The sequence below is a fragment of the Argiope bruennichi genome, chromosome 8 (assembly GCF_947563725.1).
Source record: "Argiope bruennichi chromosome 8, qqArgBrue1.1, whole genome shotgun sequence".
Taxonomy (NCBI): domain Eukaryota; kingdom Metazoa; phylum Arthropoda; class Arachnida; order Araneae; family Araneidae; genus Argiope; species Argiope bruennichi.
The window spans coordinates 119394711-119414881 of record NC_079158.1 but is presented as its reverse complement, the minus strand read 5'-3'; the positions used below and the strand labels follow the sequence as shown (position 1 = coordinate 119414881).

At 34.0% G+C, this 20171-nt stretch overlaps 1 protein-coding gene across 1 annotated transcript in view; it reads right to left on the bottom strand.

Moving 5' to 3' along the window:
- Positions 1-18106, bottom strand: part of LOC129980740 (cilia- and flagella-associated protein 57-like) — a 39720-nt gene extending 21614 nt beyond the window's left edge. Inside the window, exons 1-8 of the mRNA XM_056091120.1 lie at positions 18044-18106; positions 17427-17588; positions 15479-15592; positions 13196-13408; positions 10909-11067; positions 8039-8185; positions 5496-5651; positions 3260-3353 (exon numbers count right to left, since the gene is read on the bottom strand). Coding sequence (XP_055947095.1) covers positions 3260-3353; positions 5496-5651; positions 8039-8185; positions 10909-11067; positions 13196-13408; positions 15479-15592; positions 17427-17588; positions 18044-18106 — 1108 coding nt within the window. The remainder of the gene's footprint in view (positions 1-3259; positions 3354-5495; positions 5652-8038; positions 8186-10908; positions 11068-13195; positions 13409-15478; positions 15593-17426; positions 17589-18043) is intronic.
- Between the last annotated feature and the right edge of the window lie 2065 nt (positions 18107-20171).

Sequence of the window (20171 nt, the reverse complement as noted above, 5' to 3'; positions counted from 1 at the left end):
ACATTATATTTTGGTTTAATAAAATTTTTCAAAGTTGCAACAGAAATCAATTTAAAAATGGAACAGCTTTGCAAGACCATATTTTTTCTCTCTCAAATTTTTGTATACTTTTTCAATTCGAGTGTTTTCCATGTTTACTTTATAAATACACTGACGGGGAAAAAAATCCCAACACCAAGAAAAAATTATTATAGAGTAATGAAATTTGGACAATGTATTTGTCTAGTTAACATGTTTAATTGATTAAATTTTCAAGATCACAGGTTAATTTAAGCTCAAGAAAATGCAGTTCAAATGTGAAATGTTGTTACATAAATAACCGGTGTATTCTCCAGAATTTTGAATGAAAGTCTGCAAAAGTTCATGTGTCATATGGTCACTTTATGATGTGGAATTCTATGCTTGTTGTACTTGTTCTGTCAATACTGGGACGGTCAGTGCTGGCTGTGGATGATGCTGGAGTTGTCGTCGGATGATATCCCATAAGTGCTCAATTGGAGACAGATCTGGTGATCTTGCAAGCCAAAGTAACACGTAGACAATCTGTAGAGCACATTGCATTACAACAGCGGTATGAGGGTGAGCGTTATCCTATTGGAAAACTCCCCCTTGAATGCTGTTCATGAATGGCAGCTCAACAGGTTGAATTACCAGACTGATGTACAAATTTGTAGTCAGTGTGTTTGGGATAACCACGAGAGTGCTATCCCAAATAGGAAATTGCTCTCCAGACCATGATTCCAGGTGTAGGTCCAGTGTGTCTAGGCCGCAGATAGTTTGGTTGCTGGCGTTCCCCTGGCCTCCTTCTGACCAACACACGGCCATCACTGGCACCTAGGCAGAACATGCTTTGACAAGAAAACATAACAGATCTCCCCTCCATCCCCCAATGAGCTCTGGCTTGACACCACTAGCGGCGCAAAAAACAATGGCTTGGAATCAGTGGAATGCATGCCACAGGGCAGCTGGCTCGGAGCTGTCCTTGAAGTAACCGATTTCTAACAATTCTATATGTCACTACTACTGTAGCTCGAATGTCTGCCGCAGACTCAGTATGATGCTCCACAGCCGTACGCCGAATATGACCGTCTTCCCTCTCAGTAGTGCCACTTGGCCGCCCAGAACCCGGTGTTCTTGAGACAGTACCATCCCTTGATCACTGCTCACAACAATCATTCACAATGGATACATTCCGGCCAAGTCTTTCTGCAATATCGCGGGAAGAAAATCCATCTTCTCGTGGCCCTATTACACGACCACGTTCAAGCTCGGAGAGCTGTTGATAATGGCTTCTTCGTCTTCTTAAATGCATTCTTGGCTAACATCAACTCAGTACGTCAGTTTTCAGAGATAAATAACGCTCACGAACTTTACAGCACGCATTTAAAGCAAACCTGATATGTAAATTCTGAGTGACGCCATTAGCGCCACACTTATGCGGAAGCTCGAAATTTGAATCGATGTCATCTCTGTGATGTATAAACATCACATAGATCTTTGTGATGTATAAACATGCCTACCAAATTTTGTTTATCTAGCATAAATCCTTCTTGGGATTTTATTCCAATGAGTGTATTTGAGATGAAAAGATGCTCAGCATGAAGTCGAGAAGCATATATTAAACTTATGATAATACTATATTGCAATGAACTATCTCTACCGTGGATTATAGGAAATGACCAATATTAAGATATTTGAAAGTAATTATATCCATCAAGTAATCATTGCAAAAAAATTTAATTGCCCTGATTCGAAGAAAACCCCCCCTTCAAACTTTACTGATCATTGATAAGGAATATGGGATCCTCGAATATATCTTTGATGCACAGAATAGAGAGTGCTTTTTGATGTTCTTGCTTTACATCTCACAATGAAAGAATTTTGAAATTTTCTAGTCATCAGATTTCCCAGTTAAAGTTGCTGGGGGAAAAAGTTAATACCTTTTAAATATTTCAACAGACCGGGATAGCCTGGTTGGTAGAGCGTCGGATTCGCGTCCCTTAGGTTGCGAGTTCGAACCCCGCCGGCCGAAGATTCCCCGCGTGCTTGGTGGCTGACGCGCGTTAAATCTGCCGTGGTCACAAAGTCCTCCATGTCGAGAGTAATACCACTGGGGGTACTGGATCAGGGGTGATCGTTCTCTGATTCAGGTCTAAATTACGATCTGTGGTTGAGTGAATGAAATGCGTGAATGAAGTCCACCTCGTAAAAAGGGTTGTGACGTGTGTGTAGCTAAGTCGTACTCTTGGCCCTAGATGGCGCTACTAGTGAAACAAGAGACGTTCCTCTTGAGGCTTAAATCGGCTGTCTTCGACAGCGGGCTTGTCCATGGCAAGTGCCATTAGAAACAACAACAACAAAATATTTCAACAGCAAAATGAAATGGTGGGGATGTAAAGGACTCGTAAATGGAACAGAAACCAGACGAATAACCCTAAGAGCAGAGATGGATCTAACTGTACAATTTATTTAGATGACACATCTGACGAACATAAAATGAAGATCAACTTGATCCAAGTGGTTGATGGTACAGTTCTTCAAAACTAAGGTTTGGATGTTCCTTGTGATATAGCTCTTGAGGAAAAAGAGTGCCAAGCATTTTAGTGGCAAATTCAATTTATAAAGTTAGATAGTCTGAGATGTTATCATACGAATGACAAAGAAACTATTTTTCACATCTCAAATGTGCATAATAGAACTTTACTGACAATACAAAATATCGTACGGATAACTGACCCTTTTTGCAATGAAAATCGTGAAAAATTTGTCTTTTCAGGCAAATTTGTAAAACTTTCTTTTAAACATTAAGGTTTGTGAAATTAAAAAGCTCAGTTTTTATATTTTAAAATTTTTATTAATATTTATTTGTATAAAAGATTTGATAATGTGTAAAGTGTTTTTATAGTTTAAAAAACATATTTTTTCTTATTCTTTTGAGGGGGATTTCGACTGGTTTTAAAACAGTTGGCAAAATTGCCCCTTTTTCGGAATAACTTTGCCACGCTATTTTTTTAAGCTATAAATATTTACCTAAATTGTCATGTTTCTATAGAATGTAAATATAGCAACCGATATGAATGGTTTACGATGATTTTGAAATATTTTTATACATTGCTAGTTTACAAGGTAGTTGGGAGAAAAAAATAGAAAATTACCCCAGCTTACGCTAATCATTTACTTTTGGAAATTTGTGAAAAAATTAATTTGGAATTTGGATAGAAAAATTAATTAAAATAAATAAACGCGTTCATTTACTTACTATTGTCTTCTATTTCCGATTCAATGCTCCGTTTCATATTCAAGTAATTCTCTTCTAAAGATCTTCTGATTTCTTCTAACTCTTCTTTAAGTTTCTGTATACATAGTTAAAAAATGGAAATGAATATTTTTCGTTTGTCTATGAAAAAACATTTTTATATTTAATCTCAGTAAAGATTAAAAAGAATTTGTTTTAATTTCACTCTTTTATGATGCTTTGGATTTCAGAAGACATCTACCGAATATATATATTAGAAAATATTAAAGAATATATATGATACAAATATTATTTCACACACACACACACACACACACACACACACACACACACACACACACACACACACACACACACACACACACACACACACACACACACACACACACATTCATATATACAGCCGAATCCAAATAATACGAACATATTTGTAAAATACAGCCGCAGTGTATTACAACAAATACGTAGTAAATAACGGTAACAGCACCAAGCACTCTGAGGGAACTCTGCAGGAAATGAGACTTCATACAATTATTCCCTTCCCTCAAACGTCAGCTATTTTCTCTACTCGGTTTAGCTGAATTTGACTGCTGATTCATTTCGACTATATATGGTTTTTCAGTACGCGACTCGATACTGTCTCAGTGCTTATTCATAAAACTCAGCACTCTCGTCTGACGACTAATCACTTGAGCTCAGCTCAATTAACTTCTGTTTTGTGTCTTGACTTTTTAATTTCCATTACCTTTAAATTATGTCCTGTTCCAAACTGCACCTATTTCCAAAATTTCTAGAGATTCTGGAACCTTCCATTTTTTCTCCAAATTTGTCCCAAAGGCTGGGGAGTCATTGATCCGGCATCCGTTTTAAATCCATGAAATTTATCTATGAAACTGTATTCATTGTGTTGGAGTTATGCGCACTAGGAAGCAGCGTAACAAATTTGTAGCAATATATATATATATATATATATATATATATATATATATATATATATATATATATATATATATATATATATATATATATATATAGTTACGAATCTGCGATGCGGCTTCCCAGCATAGTGGGTTCCATAGGAGGTCCCAGAGCTTGGAGACAAACTTGGCGACCATTTGGCGACTTTGGCGCCAAAATGGATTATACCCGAAACATCGAGAATTTTCCCGATCCGTCCAGTAGGAACGGAGATACGCCTCGAACGTTCCTGATTGGTTGAGAAGCTACTAGCCCCGCCTCCTGATGCCTATAAAAGGAAGCTTTCCTGCCGCTACCGAGTAGTCTTGAACCAGTGGTGAATTGAGTCGTGGACCAGTGGAGTCGGAATCGACAATAAAAAACTGGCCTTCCAGAGATAAGTGGAGCAGTGACGGAGTGAAGCTAGTGCTGAACTAAGCTGTGCGCTACTGTCTGTCTGTCTTGTTGTATGCTGTTGTTGCTGCACGTCTCGGCTGAAGATAATCGTCTTCTGTGCTGTATATAGTTGTCGTCTTTGTGCTGTCCTGTGTGTCTTCGTGTAAATAAACGTCATTGTTTTATTTTCTACTGCCGCCTGGTGATTGAGCGTTCTCCACACCATATAACTCCCACTATCCAAACGAACCCAGAAATTTCGTAACAATATATATAATATAATTGAATGAAACTGGCAATTGTATAAAAACATTAGTTATAAAAAAATCAAAAGTTTATATTGCTCCATAGCGTAAAAGTGTCAAATCAATAAACCTCACTCACTTGCAAATAATCAAATTTTCTGAACAACCCATTCTTAGCAGCATTAGGTCCGAAATTTGATACTTTTCTACCATTTCAATGATAGATCTTTTAAATTTATTTTACCTTTGTTATTATTATGTTTTTGAGTTGTCTTTTTACTATGAACTTAGATGAATAAACAGAGGGATTTAGCATAAGCGGATTTCGCCCAAACTTTAATTAAAAAAAAATCTGCTAATTTAGATGCTTATGTGTTTGAGTGATTGTGTTTAGAGACTGGTGGATATACAGAAAAATGATACAGACACTAAACATATATTTACTATACTCAAGGACTTCTAAAATGCGGTGATTCATTAAGGTTTCGAGTCCAAAGTTATTGACCATTGCATTATTTCTGCACATGAGTATTTAAAATAGTAGGAACAAAAATGAAAAAGTAAAGAGACCTTTTACGTGATAATTATATTAGGAGAAAAAAAAGGAAGATTTTGGCTAATATTAAAAAAAGGTAATTTACTTCAGCAGTAACTCTTAGTGAGTCTTCAATTCTTCTGTACTTTTCTGACGCCTCCACTTGCACCTCCTCCAGTTTCTTTCTCTGCTGCTCTCGGCTGGCGTCCGTCCTTTGGGTGCAGCGCATGAGCTCTTCCTCCAAATTTTCCACGCACTGAATCTGCCAGAGAGGAAACGGGTTAAACCTCTTTATAACATAACGATTATTTTTTATGCGATAAATGAGGTGAATGATGCATTTTTAATCACTGTTTAAAAATACAAATGAGGGATTTAGTTAAAACAAAATGACCGGAATATTAGATAAATTCAATAACTGGAACCAAACTGATTCCATTCAAGGTAATATATTTATATAGGCTGGCATATATATCGCATTAGGCGATATGCAAACTGGCGGGAGTGGTCTCTTCAAAACTTTCTCGCATACTCTCTAATAAACTTGTCATGCTAGAGAATATCTTGCATGTCATTGGTGTACAATAATTATGAAATATTAGCTTACAACGTGATTTTAGCATTTTTGCTGAATCTATCGGTTCACTCGTGGCGAGTTATTTGGCGATTCATCCCTGACATGCGTTAATAGTATCCGAAAATCGAATTTGTGCTTTAGACACGTTTTTCTTAACCAATTGAATTAAAAAAAAATATTGGAAAACTGCACTGTTACCAAATACTGTATCAAATTTGATATATTTCAGTCATTCCGTTTTTGAATTATCACATTTACATGTTTCTGAAAGTACCGACTGAGAGACAGTCAACCCTTAGTTGGATTTAGTTCAAAATTTGAAACATGTCACCACTATAGATGCTAAATACGTACACCGAATTTTATCAATCTAATTCTTTTTATTTTGTAATTATCGTATTTGTTATATTCGGCAGCCAGATAGACGGATTTCCTCTGAACAGATTATGTTCAAAAATTGGCACAAATCTTCAAAATTGGTGTAAAGACCGTATACCAAATTTCAACCATCCAGCTCAAAACGTTTTTGAGTCCTTATCACAAACAGATGGACAATTTCCAAAAAAAGTGTTTTTCGAACTCAGGGGGAACAGAAACGAAGATACGTTAAAATCTCGAGTTCGAATTTGTTGACGAATATTGTACTTTCTCTATATTACGTATACGAAAAAGTTACTAAAAAATCTGCTAAAAATAACTAAAAACCCTATGCTTGGAGATCATTGAACACATAGTATCAAATTTGATATATATTTACTCTTTAGGTAAAAAAAAAAAAGAAAAAAAAAAAGAACGGAATTTCAAAACATCAAATTTATTTTTAAAAAATTAAGTTCACTTCGCTTTCAAATCTAAGACAAATTTCATTCGTCTTAATCGTAATATTTTTGAGAACACATTCTTATACAAGCGAAAATGCAGATAGGCAGCTAAGCAGTCTTTTGACGGATTGAGTAGAAAGAAAAAATTACAGATCTATGGTATTAAAAATAAAATTATATACTAAATTTTATTTATCTGCATATTAGTGATATTGAGATACAATGTGCACGTGGGTATGAATAAGTGAACAAACAGAATTCCTGCTGATGGATTTAGTACAAAAAACATAATGATCATGACATAAGTGTCAAATTTTATGTCTGTAGCTGGTACAGCCTTTGGGTCACAAATCTCTAGACGTCTCTCCAAAAATAGTTAGAAAAGTCAAAAACATAAAGATTCATAAATATCACGATTTCGGATATTTTGACGATTAAAATACTTTCCGTTTGTATACTTCGTAAACAAGAAAGAAAGAAAGAAAAGAAATCTGCTATTGCAAATTTCAAGTTATCATGTGAGAACATATTTTTTTTTTTTTCTAATCTAATTGAGTTCTAAAATCTTTTCTCGAGGCCAGATTTTTTTTCATAAAAAACCAATTTAAACCGGTGAGAAACAAGCATGTGACTATCAGATTACGCATGCTTAGGTATTTTGAAAAATTATGGTGCTTTTTTTACATCTAAAAATCATTTGAGCTCCTAAACTTTTTCTCAAGGGTAGATTTTTTTCCTTCGAAAATTTGTTTTAAACTGGTTGGAAATGATCACATGATTGCTGTATTGCGTAGTCGTCAACTTTTAGAAAAACGATGTTTTTTTGCATCTCAAAATCGTTTGAGCTCCAAACTTTTTTGCCAGTTAGAAAAATTGTAAAAGAAAATTATATATATACCTTTCCAAACATCTCCTCGCTGTTTCGTGTTGATTTTCATTTTCTTCTCTGTGCTTCTGGCGATAACTTCTCACGACCTTGCGCTTTATCGGCCAGACAGGAGAATCGGGTACATGGCGGACATTCGCGTTAAGTTGTAACTTTTTGTTGGCAATAAGTCGCCAAATGTGACATTATCGTTTTCTAATAATCCTAAAAACGAAAAATTAATGCCTCAAAAGCAATAAATCGCCAATTTTCTACCCGTGCATTTCAAACCTCAAACCAAAACAACATCATATTCTCACATGATAAAAAAGGGAGGAAATTACAAATGTACACAAGGAAAATTTATGTCTTATTTTTCAACTTACGTATTCTTTTTGCTTGTCTAGATCAATCAAAACTTCCGCTCGAGAAGGAAGGGATTCTCTTCTTTTCTCGTTTTGGAAACTCCACGTGCTCGCGATGCCGTGCTCGTCGACTGCCATGATTGATTTGATATCGGGTAGAACAGCAAACTAAAGAAAACAGTTACAGTGCAAGAAAAGTAAATCTAATGTAGACTATATACAGTGTATCCTAAAAAGTGTTAAATAAGCTTTACATACAGGAAAAAGTCATTTTTACAATAAAACTCAGGGTGGGTTATACATAGGAAAGTCCCTCGGAAAATTAACTAATTACAGAGCATTTAATTACTTAATTATTAATTTTAATAAATCGGAATTTTATTAAATAATTTTTAAATAACTGTCCCCCGAAATTTAGTTAGTTAATTTTTTTCTGTTTAATTAATTAAACAGATTTTTTTTTACATAATTTATTGAACAAGCGGAAGAGGTCTCTTCAAAATTTTCTCGAAAATTCTCTAATAAAATTGTCATGGAAGAGAACGCTTTGAATGGTACTGACATACAATTGTCACGAATGAATTTTCGTATGAATTTAGCATTTTTACAGAATCTACCGTATAACCCTTGGCGAGTTATTTGGCGATTAAACCCGGCAGACGGTGAATAGTATCCAAAAATCTAATTTGTGCTTTAGACACGTTTTCCTCAAACGATTGAAACAAAAATTTGACACTAAATTGCATTTGTAGTCATAATATCCCAAAACAAATTTGATATATTTAAATCAACGCGTTTTGAATTATCGCGCTTACATGTTTCTGAAAGTACAGGCGGACAGACGGTCAACCCGTTGTTGATTTTGGCTCAAAATCAGATAGATGTCTACACTATATATGTTAAATCTATGTACCAAATCTTACCTATCTAGCTCTCTTCGTTTTGTAGTTATCATGTTAATTTATATTAAAACAGCCGGACTGAACGGATTGTCCTCAAAATGTGACAGAAATCTACAAATTTAGTGTAAAGAACGAATACCAAATTTCAACGGTCTAGCTCAAAGTGTTTTTGAGTTATCTTTTTCATAGACAGACGGACATTTTCCAAAAATGAGTTTATGGAACTCCTGGAGATCTAGATCGTGGACAGTTGTTAATATTTTGAGTTCGATTTTTTTGGTTTTTGCTATATTTACTCTTTACTATATACGCGACAATAAAAAAAAAGACTTTTATAAACAACGTTTTGGTTACAAGTACTTTTTGTATAAATATCATGACTGAAAATTATTAATTTCCAAATGTGGTCTGAAGAATGTTTGTTAACTACCTAAAACCTTGTCACTATTTAGTAACTCATCAATAACTTTTATCATTTAGTAAGAAGTTATTATTTAAAAGAAAGTAATTCGCTAGGAAATTAGAACGAATTTGATTCATCTGATCGTTGATTACAATGATGTTTGATTTCACAATTCTTACAAATTTTGCCTAACTTGAAGAATGTATTTATTATCTAAAGATTACATTGTTTCTTCTCCATAAAACTTTATCACTTTTTTTTATGTTATCTTTACGTTTTCCATATTTTTGTTTGTCAATAAGGGAAATTTGTGGTTTAACTCGAAAAGAATTCTTCTGCAAATATGAATGTAGTTAATAATAGCCACTTTTTAGCAATACTTTTTGATTAAATTAAAACGGAAAGGGTGAACTATATTCAATTATTACAAAAATATATTTTGCCACTGCGAGTGGCCAACCAATTAATAACTTTTAATATTAGTTAGATGCTCCTTGAATTTAGATGAATTAATAATAAATCATAACTAGAACTATAATATACATATCAGGACATTCAAGGTGATTCATATCTGATTATGAGACAGACGAATTGATATCAAACTTTGAATTTGTGCAACTCAGTAGAAACTCTTCAAATAAAAATGCCACAATGTTAATAATTCCTTCAAAATTTCAGTGCTAATTTCATATTTATTGAAAACTACCATTCTTAAATTCATGTGTCTCAATGAAATGGAATTTGATCACATCATTTTAGATTTTTGATTTCATGCATTTCGTTTGTTGATTGGTTTGGTTTGGTTATATTATTGTCCCGTTTGAAGTAACACTAGGGCTATTTTGGGACGGACCTCGTAATTTTAAACCGCGGTCAGATGTAGAGGACGACACCTGAGCTGGCACCCCCTCTCCACACCACACCACACCAGCGGGAGGACGTTTGATCATGACGGATTTAACGTGCAACAGACCCCCTTACACGACGGTTCTTCGGAGGAATCGGGTCACGAACCTGAAACCCTCCGGTTCCGAAGCCGAGACCTTACCACCAGACCACCGCGGCCCCATTTCGTTTGCTGAAGAGACTTAACTAATGATAATTAATCCTCAGGGTGATTTGAAACGTAAAAGAATACCCCCTTGTAACAGTACATAGTTATAAATTTAGTAGTAATTGATGCAATTATTTTTCACAGTAATGTCTATTTTCTATAAGCATCTTGATGGCACGAAGAATGCGATAATGTAATCACACTAATTTGCATACACAATAAAGTTTTCCTAAATAAAAGTATTTAGAATTATGGGAATTTTTATTCAAATTGTTAAGTTTTGATAGAAATAGCCAAATATATCTCAGAAATATCATGTTGACACTTTCGTAGCCATGTCGTAGCCGTTTATGTCGATATTGATAATTCATATGATTTTAAAACAGTGACTGCCGCTTTATTTTTCACCTTTTGATGAAAGAAGATCTTAATGAAAGAAATACTAGATGTGGCATTTGTCAGAACATTTCAGTTTAATTTATAATCCTAAGTTAATATTCAAATATGAATAAACACAAATGTATATCCTTACATGAATGATGCGCCCAGTTTGACACTGTAATTGAAAATTGGTTGCACTCAAAGAGAGGTTCACTCCCAAGATTTTTCCATCTTCAGTTCCCACTAGAAGCCAATGCTCAATCGCTGACATCGCCGATATTCCAGTAACATTTAGTGAGTAGCTGTTGAGCTGAAAAGAAGCATTAACGTGCAATGAAATTCAGAACAATACTAACGAATACAAATAACTAAAACTTACATGTAAAGAATGAAATAGAAAAAAAAAATTGATTACAAGACAAAATGAAATTTAAAGTTTTGCTTTGAGTACGTGATAAATGATCCTTCCCTTGTCAGTCAAATGACATCCATGAGCCGTTCATTTCATTTCAAATGCATATTTATAGACAGACGTTTGATAACCAAATGCATGTTCTGCATGCTGCTATTTTTATATTCTGAAATCATTTTTTGTCCCTCTATTTTATTGGGATATGACGCATCTAAATGCCTTCTTTGGATGCATCAATGCATTGAAAGTATATGCATTGAGAATGCGTCACATGATAGTGAAATGTAAGACCATTTGGATGCTGCCTATTTGATCAAGGATAGTCTCAAAGACCAATGATTGTTTTCTCAAATAAACTTCAGTTTTCTTTCCGAATCGTGCTCATTTTTTTTCCAATTTGTTGCTTGCAAGGAAGTCATAGTCATTCCTAATTGGTGTATTTGTTTTATTTTCCTTGCATAAGAAACCTTTGATAATGAAATGGTATGTAGTATTTCTGAAAATTTTGTCCAATGAGTATATGGTGAAAAATCGAACAGACTCAGTACCAGATAAAAGACCTTTTATACCACACGAAATTATGATAAAAATCTCAGTTAACAAAGGACGAAGCATACACAAAATAGTATTTATAGACATTAATAAAATACAAACAATAAATTGTTATTAAATAACCGCAAAAGCTGATAGCATTCATAGTTAATTTCCTAGAAATCTTCAAAAAAGAATCTTTGTTCATCTACTCGCTTCTCTCAACTCGACTACGTTGCCTTTATAGTTTCTATATCGGGATACTGAATATTCTAGAACAAATGCTGGAACTCGAGTCCTAAAGATAATATCGCCACGATTCTCGAATATTCGGGATCAGGCGTTTGTGTTTCCAAAGTCATTTATTCGTCTCTAAGGCTAAGACTTACTTACTCGGCACCCATTCAGAATCCATTTGAGCTATCTGTAACATTCTTTTCCTTACCATAAGTCTAGATTTACAGAAGAGAAATATTACAGTCTAATGCACTAATTCATTCTCATATATCAAGGTAATATGGCTCAATAAATGCTTTTTAATAGATAAAACTATGCAAGATTTTTAGGTCCCCCCCTTTTTATTGATTAGGTCTAAAATTTGGTACAGACATGACGTTTGCATTACATGGCGTCATACCCAATTTTCTTTGTCTAAATCATTGCGTCTCATCATACGTGCAAGCATTCAAACCAACTTATGGTTGATGGGCTTCAAACAGTTTTAGATTTATAACGTTAAAACTCATGAGTTAAATTTCATTCAGCCAGCCAAAGTGTCTGAGTTAGCATATTTACAGGCCATGGAAGGGTTAACAGTGAAACTTCATACAGTAGAATTTCATAAGTCATTGCGTTTTGCGTTTCGAAGTTCATAGCTTCAAGAAAATATTCCAATTTAAACCTTTTATCATTTTTTTTTCTGTTAAAGTCATAGCGAGCACGAGTCACTTACTATATAAGAAAGCAGAAAGGAGGAAAATGTGATCATGACAAAGTAATCAGAGCTTATATAATTTAGGAAAAGAATTTGTCGACTTAGCGTTTCGATTCCAATTGAAAAATAATGGTGCATGCAGCTTATATGTTGATGTTACAATTAAGGAGGATGCGAGTAAATTATTTTTGGAACCTAAATTAAGTAGAAAAATTCAGAAACGTGAAAATTCATCCGCATTTCAAAGTCAAATTTTTTAATGATTAAAATATTTATTAAATAATGATTAGTCAATCATTAAATATATATTAATGAATAAATAATTTTGAATACGTGGAAGTAAAAATGTATTCATGCGCCTGTTAGAAATTTTCTTCCTCTATATTGTACTACTGCATTGCGCTTATTAAAAGAGTAGTTTTATTGTTATACTTTATTAAAAAATTCGAATTATGAAAATAAATATCTTTTATGCTCTTTAAAAATAATAATAAAGAAAGAAAATCTTTTGAATTATGTTCCAAACTTCAACGTATTTAAAAATATCTAAATGGCACTCACCACAGCTCCAACTTTAATACGCCTTATTGTGCTATCGCCACCTGCTGCGTATAGATCTTCACCTTTGAGAGGAGAGGTGATGCACGTGTGAATGACATCTGGGACTGACAAGCTCCACAAAGACTGCTTACGAGGGATGTTCCATTCATAGATAGTCCCTTCTTCATCTGAGGACAGCAAGTGGTTGTTATTTCTCCATAGAAGAATGTGCACCTACAATACAAGATGAATGCTTCTTTCTCTGCCTGTCCTTGGTAAATGTACCTAATCGAACGTCTTTCCAGCAATTGAGAATTGTCACTGATACATGCCACTTTCTGTGATGCATGTCAAACTCTGAATTTATTGGAGAATGACCATCACTGATATGTGTGTATTAATGATGCCTGCAATACGATACATAAAAATCAAATTCATGCATTATTTGCAACCCTATCGATAACCTGATCTTCTTCATCTCCAACAAAGTTTGATTGTGAAATATAAATTGTTGTTGTTACTTATGGCACTTGCTATTGACAAGCCCCGCTGACGAAGTTAGCGATTTAAGCCGAATTTGTGCAGTAGCTTCTGAGGGTAAAGGCCCCTGAGCACCCGAGGGCAGAAGTCTGACTTCTGAAGAATGACACTCCTTTTCCTTTCCTCCTTTCAGAACTCCTTTTTATAGCGGGGCTCTTTCAAACACCTCACAGATAGAACACAGGGTGATGAACAACCATGCTTTAATCGGGGCACGAACCAGGGATGCCCAGATCGCGGGGAAGACGCGTACCTCTAGGTCAGGACGTCGGTATATAAACTGCACATGGTTGAAGTTATTTTCAATCGAATATTCAAGAGAAATTGAAACTTGGACATGGATTTTATAGCCGAGATCTATTACGATGCGTTGATAATAATTGAAGAATTGTGCTTATATATATATATATATATATATATATATATATATAAAGTGAAGAACATAAAAGCAATTGAAATTCAGAAGCAAATTTGTGAAATTTACTTACAAAATGCTATGAGTGATTCAATGATAAGGAAGTCGGTGCGAAAATGAAGGACATGAAAATGTTCTTAATGAAGAAAAAATGACGGTGTTCCCTCTTTGATGAAGATTTGCTTACAAAAGTTGAGGAGGAGATAAAAGAAAATCGAAGATTCACTATTACGACGCTATTGAGGCATTTTCTTTAAATTTCCCGTTCATTTCTTCGTCCTCGCCAGTGGTATCTTTTTATGACGAAGGTATACAAAAACTCGTGCCTTGCTATGATAAAAGTTTTAACATTGGTGACAATTATATTGAAAAATAACCTAAGAATTGTAGTTCATTACGTCATATAAAGGTTTTCGAATAACCTTTTCTTTTTTTAAAATTTCTTAACAGAATTTAGCTGCTAAATGAAACCCTAGTACAATATTTACTGTTCTAATGAATATTAAATATACAATGTTTCTGAATTACTATAAATGTGCTAAAAACCATGTAACAAGCAGTTGCTTCATAAACGAATCGACTTGTTAGTGATTTATTTCAACCCCTCTAGAGAGAATTGCATTGTCATATAAAAATATCTTGTATTATCAAACGAGGGCAGGTAACTTAATTTGTAAGTAAGTGGAAAAAAAATTGAAATATTCAAATTTCCCATAATACTTTTACATTTGAAATATTTTTTGAAATATAGTGAGAAGAAATTCAATGATTCAATTCTGCTAGCAAATTTTTTTGGGTTATAAAAATATTTGAAATCTAATTTTCGCTAGCAGAAAACCTTTGATCAGACCCAATCACATATGCGCTTTGGAAACGTAATCTGAGACTGAGAAAGATGAAAAGACTCTTGCTGTATTTGAAAGAGTCTGGAGTTAAAGGGGATATTTATTGGAAAAGAAGAACCAATGTGGAAATCTACAGGCTGTTTAAAGAATCAAATATTATTACATTTATAGCAATACAGATGATTAAATTGGTAGGATGCTTAATAAGATGACAATGAGCTACTATAAGGATCTTTTTGGCTGAACTATCTGGTACCCGAAAAAGATGGAGACCAAAACTGAGGTAGATAGACTGACTGAAAAAAAAACTTAAAAACTATTAAGGTGACAAACTGGAAAACTTTATCCATGAATAGAATGGTATGGAATTAAATTTTGAAGAAGGCCAAGGTCCATCGGGGGTTATCGAACCAGTGAAGAAGAAGACAAAGAAATTCAATGATTATTTTAAGGTCATTTTTTTACTTAAGTTTATAAAATCCCACGAAATGACTAAGATATTACTTTGCCGACGTGCGTATGAAGCGTCGTTAATTCCTTGAACCCTATGTTGTAGCAGAGATGGATGATGTTGCCATCCGTGTAAGCAAGGAGATGGCCTCCAGGAGCAAAGGACACCTGAAAGACACGAAAAGTTCGACACAATTAGGGAAGAAGAAATGAAACAAAGAATATTTGTCAGACTTTAGAATTGTCGTTCCAGGGATTTTTCTCAGTAGAATCAGTACAAGTAACTTACTTTTTCGGTAGAAATTGTAGTTGAGACTGACATTTACAGTCGAACAATATTTATGATCTGGATGTGCATGAATTTTTATGTTATACTGTTGGAATGAAAAAACCATCACCAAGCCATGTACAGGAATGGCTGAAAAGAGTCGCCGGCAACTTCCTTTCCAGGCAAAAAATCCACAGTATAATCAAATTTATAAGTGGAAATAGAGACCTATTCTTGCCTCCCTAGTACTCAACATCAAGTCTCATACCAAAAAAGACTAAGGGAAAAAACAAGCACTGCAGTCTCCTGCCACGCATTACAATCAAACAGAGATTATCTTCATTTCCATTTCTCAAATTATTTTCCATCTGATTTTTTTTAACTGCATCCTGATCTACTATATCATAAAAAATAAGTGAACACAGATTATATGTATGTTTTTACAAATTTTATCTCTCAATCTGCATTATATTTCTAAGTTTATTACTACAAATTATATTTCTAAGTTGAAAAATTATGTAAACGGTCTCATCATAATATAATTTCTTATATAATTGTAAATTCTGTAAATAGTTATTTTTGTTTCGTTTTCCTACTGTAAATATTTTGTCAATTAAATAAAACTCCCGTAACATGCCTACCAAACCGTTCAGTGACCAGAATGGTCACGGATACGGGGGTATGAGACGGCGTTCTGTTCTGTTATACTGTTGGAATGTCTTGATCTGATAGGTCAGAAATAATTAAAATAACTAAATAATGCAATGAAACATTTATTTTTTCTTTCTATTGTAAATAATGGTTCCTCTTACAGCTACTGCAAGCAGAAATTGAAATATTGCATTCTGTAGCCTATTTGGAAAAAAGTTTGATGAAAAAGACAAAGCTAGTAAGAAGAAATTGAAGATAATGGAAATCAGTCGAATGTTAGAAGCTATTTTATTTGAAGTTATATTAAATAACAAAGAATAATTTTTTAGTACTATATAGGAGCTATGACAAATTTATTTGGTAATAGTCTTAGTAAATTTTAATTTCTTCATTCTTAAATTTAGTGTAAAGAGATAAATGATATTTTAATATGCCTGTATTTTAATTACCATAAAATCATCTATACGAATTGCAATTAATAAATGTCATTTTAAATTTCTGAAATTTCAGCCAAGATTTATGTAGAGAATATTACAAAGTAACAGCATCAAACATCCTGTTTAGTGGACATCATGTCCTTGCTAAGTTATTCCCTTCTTAGCATTTGTTTTCTGAATGAAGCCGTGTTCTGACAAGTGTTCCTTTATTTATGAGAAAAGAAGAGATAATCACCAGGAGCCAAATCAGAGCTCTATGGGTATTTTCATTGTTTTTTTCATTTTGCATGAAATCTAGATAACTGTGTGGGATTTGAAGCTGCCATTTAAAAGGATAACAGTTTTTCTCAATGTACTTAGCTATTTTCATGTAACGTCGTTGAAGTAGCACTGTAGCAATCCACAATAAAAATCAGTCATTTAAACAAGAGACCAATTTGCAATGAATCTCCATATTCTGAATGCTGCAATTTATCTGAACTACATTATATTGAGATAACTAACGTCATTTGTTGCCTTTCTAAAAGGGAAGAATTTCGCTACAAAATTATTTGTTTCAGTATAATGTTTGCTGGTAATCATTTTCTTCATCGTCCTTCGTACTTATATATATTTAAAAAAATAATTTACTCATTAAAAAAATTACTTGAGAAGGAGCTGTCACATCGAAACGTTTCGTTTCGACCAAAACATCGAGAACTATATTGAAGACTTTGACAGCGCTTTCGTATCCAATTGCAAGGCAAGTTGACAGAGGACACACACTTAAGCTGTAAGGAGTTGCAGATAGTTCTTCACGGAGAAATACCTTCCTTTAAAAATAAATATTTAGTCTGTAGAAATTTTGCATAATGAGACTGAAAAAAAAGAGAGACGTTTACTGAATTATTTTATAAACTCTTATTGTACTCGATTTGGCTCATATTTGCAATAATGGAATTTTACAATCGATTTTTCATCTGTTATGTGTTGGGGGAGAATTTTGAAATTTTGTACATTTGTATGTTCCCGATGACAATACATCATTTCACTAATTTCAGAGTTTTGCATTTAATTCCATTGTAGATTTTTTATTTAATGAATTATTATATACATGTGTATGTAATAATTTCATTAAATACCAAAATTTATTCTGATGTATGATATCGTGAAATTTGTTTCTGTTAATTTCAGATTCATTATTTTGTGCATTAAACGTAAACTTTTGTTTTCATATTTTGCAAATAAGAAAATGGAATACATGTATATGTTTAACGGTCTCACCTGTAGGTACTTGAAATATGAGGACCAGAAGCCTTTGGTGCAATGGTTGGTTTTCGCACTCATGGTGATTACAGAAATGGTGTACGATTGGCTACCCCTGCCGATGATGAAATGTGGCTCCTACAAGGGAGATTGTACCGTTACCGGTGATGTTCCTTAGAACTCAGCTATAGTTCCCACCAATGTTATCACTGCGTCCAGACTCTATATCCAGTTATCTCATATGCCCTCGGGTAATTGGTTTCAGCATCTTTTAGTGTTCTATAGGGTAGACCGTTTGATCTAGTCTCACTAAATTTCGTTGGAAGGTTTAAATATGCACCTTGTTGAGAGTCGTTTAGCGCACGTAATGATAATGATAAACAAATTGACGGTGAAGATAAACAAAAGTAAAATAAAAAAAAATGAAATCTGCTATCTTAAATTTCAAGTTCTTACGCGGGAACATTATTTTTTTAAGTCACATGGTATTAATCCGACAGAAAAACATCATATTCTCACATTACTCATATTTCGCAATCGCCAACGTTTAGAAAAACGATGGTTTTTTATCATCTTAAAATCATTCAAGTTCTAAAATTTTTTTTTTCTCGTGGCCATAATTTTTTCCCGCGAATATATATAGATATAGATAGATTGACACACACACACACACGCGCGCACACGCACACGCACACGCACGCACACGCACACACACACACACACACACACACACGCACACACACGCACACGCACACGCACACACACGCACACGCACACACACGCACACGCACACGCACACATATATATTTATATATATGTAAGCATATTTTGGTTGAAGCAGACTGCAGGTTCGAAGACATAGAAGAGACATTTTACATTTTTAAATTCATTTTAATCCATCACGGGAAGGCAATTTATTTACAAGCCGGCGCGGACAGAACACGTCCACCACAGCGCGGAACAAAAGTAAAAAGTAGAAGTAAGGAAGGGACGAAACAAATGATCACTATACTCTGTTTCACCCTAACTTGGCAGTATTGTAAAAGGTAGAAAATGTGACGCTCCGCGTTGGGAAAGAGTTCCCCATCTATTCCGACTTTAAAATAGTTAAAATGCGCAGAAATTTATCAAATAATATCATAAATTACAGAAATCCTTTTTTTATCAATATGTATTTAAAATTATTCTCAAGTTAGAAGTGCTTATATGTTAAGTATTTTGTAAATAAAGCGAACGAATAAAACTAAAAGATTGACATAATGAATTCCACTTTGGCTAGAACCGGTCTTCAAGGTCAAATATTTGGCGCGCTTTTCTTTTACATCTCCGCCAAACATTCAGGTCTTGTAAAATATGATGATTTTACATTATCCTGTATTTGACGAAAAATCCATGCATATTTTCGTAGAAATGAGATCCCAACACTAGATAAAGTTTTAAAAGATGTGAACGATGATACGGATATCTTTTCGAAAAACATTAGCCGAACTACACTTTACAGAATATTGAAAGATACATTGTTTTCTTTTGAGAAACGATGAAACGAAATGAAATAACATTAATGATTTATTAAAATAATGTATCAATAATATTAAAAAAATAATGAAAATAAGGAAACAATTAATTCTCCGAAAAAGTGATAATATAATAAAGTAAATAAATATTTACTATTTGGCGAAAAATTTGGGAGATAAAGTTTCGCCAGTGATTTGCATTTCTAGTAACTTTGTACTTTAAAGTAACCCAGTTCCCCTGATAACGACTGCGATTCGGCATCCCTAGAATATACACTACTGCCAAGTTAGGGTGAAACAGAGTATAGTCTTATATAACATGGGATTTCCGGCCACGTGTCAGTTCGATACTCGTGTTGACCTTGGATAAGGGCACCAAAGAGATCATTTTTACTTGACACGTGGAACTGATGGCGTATCATTTTTACAAAGTTTCAACAGTGGAATGGGATCAAGAAACAAAAGAGCACTTTAGAATGACCCCGACATGGGCCGAATTAGACAAAAATTTAGGAAATTAATTTGGAGTAAATTAGATATTAAAATATCATTACACACACGCACACATATATAGATACATAACTTCCTCCCCTCGTTCATGTTCGTTCCCATTTTCTTCTCTGTGCTTCTTC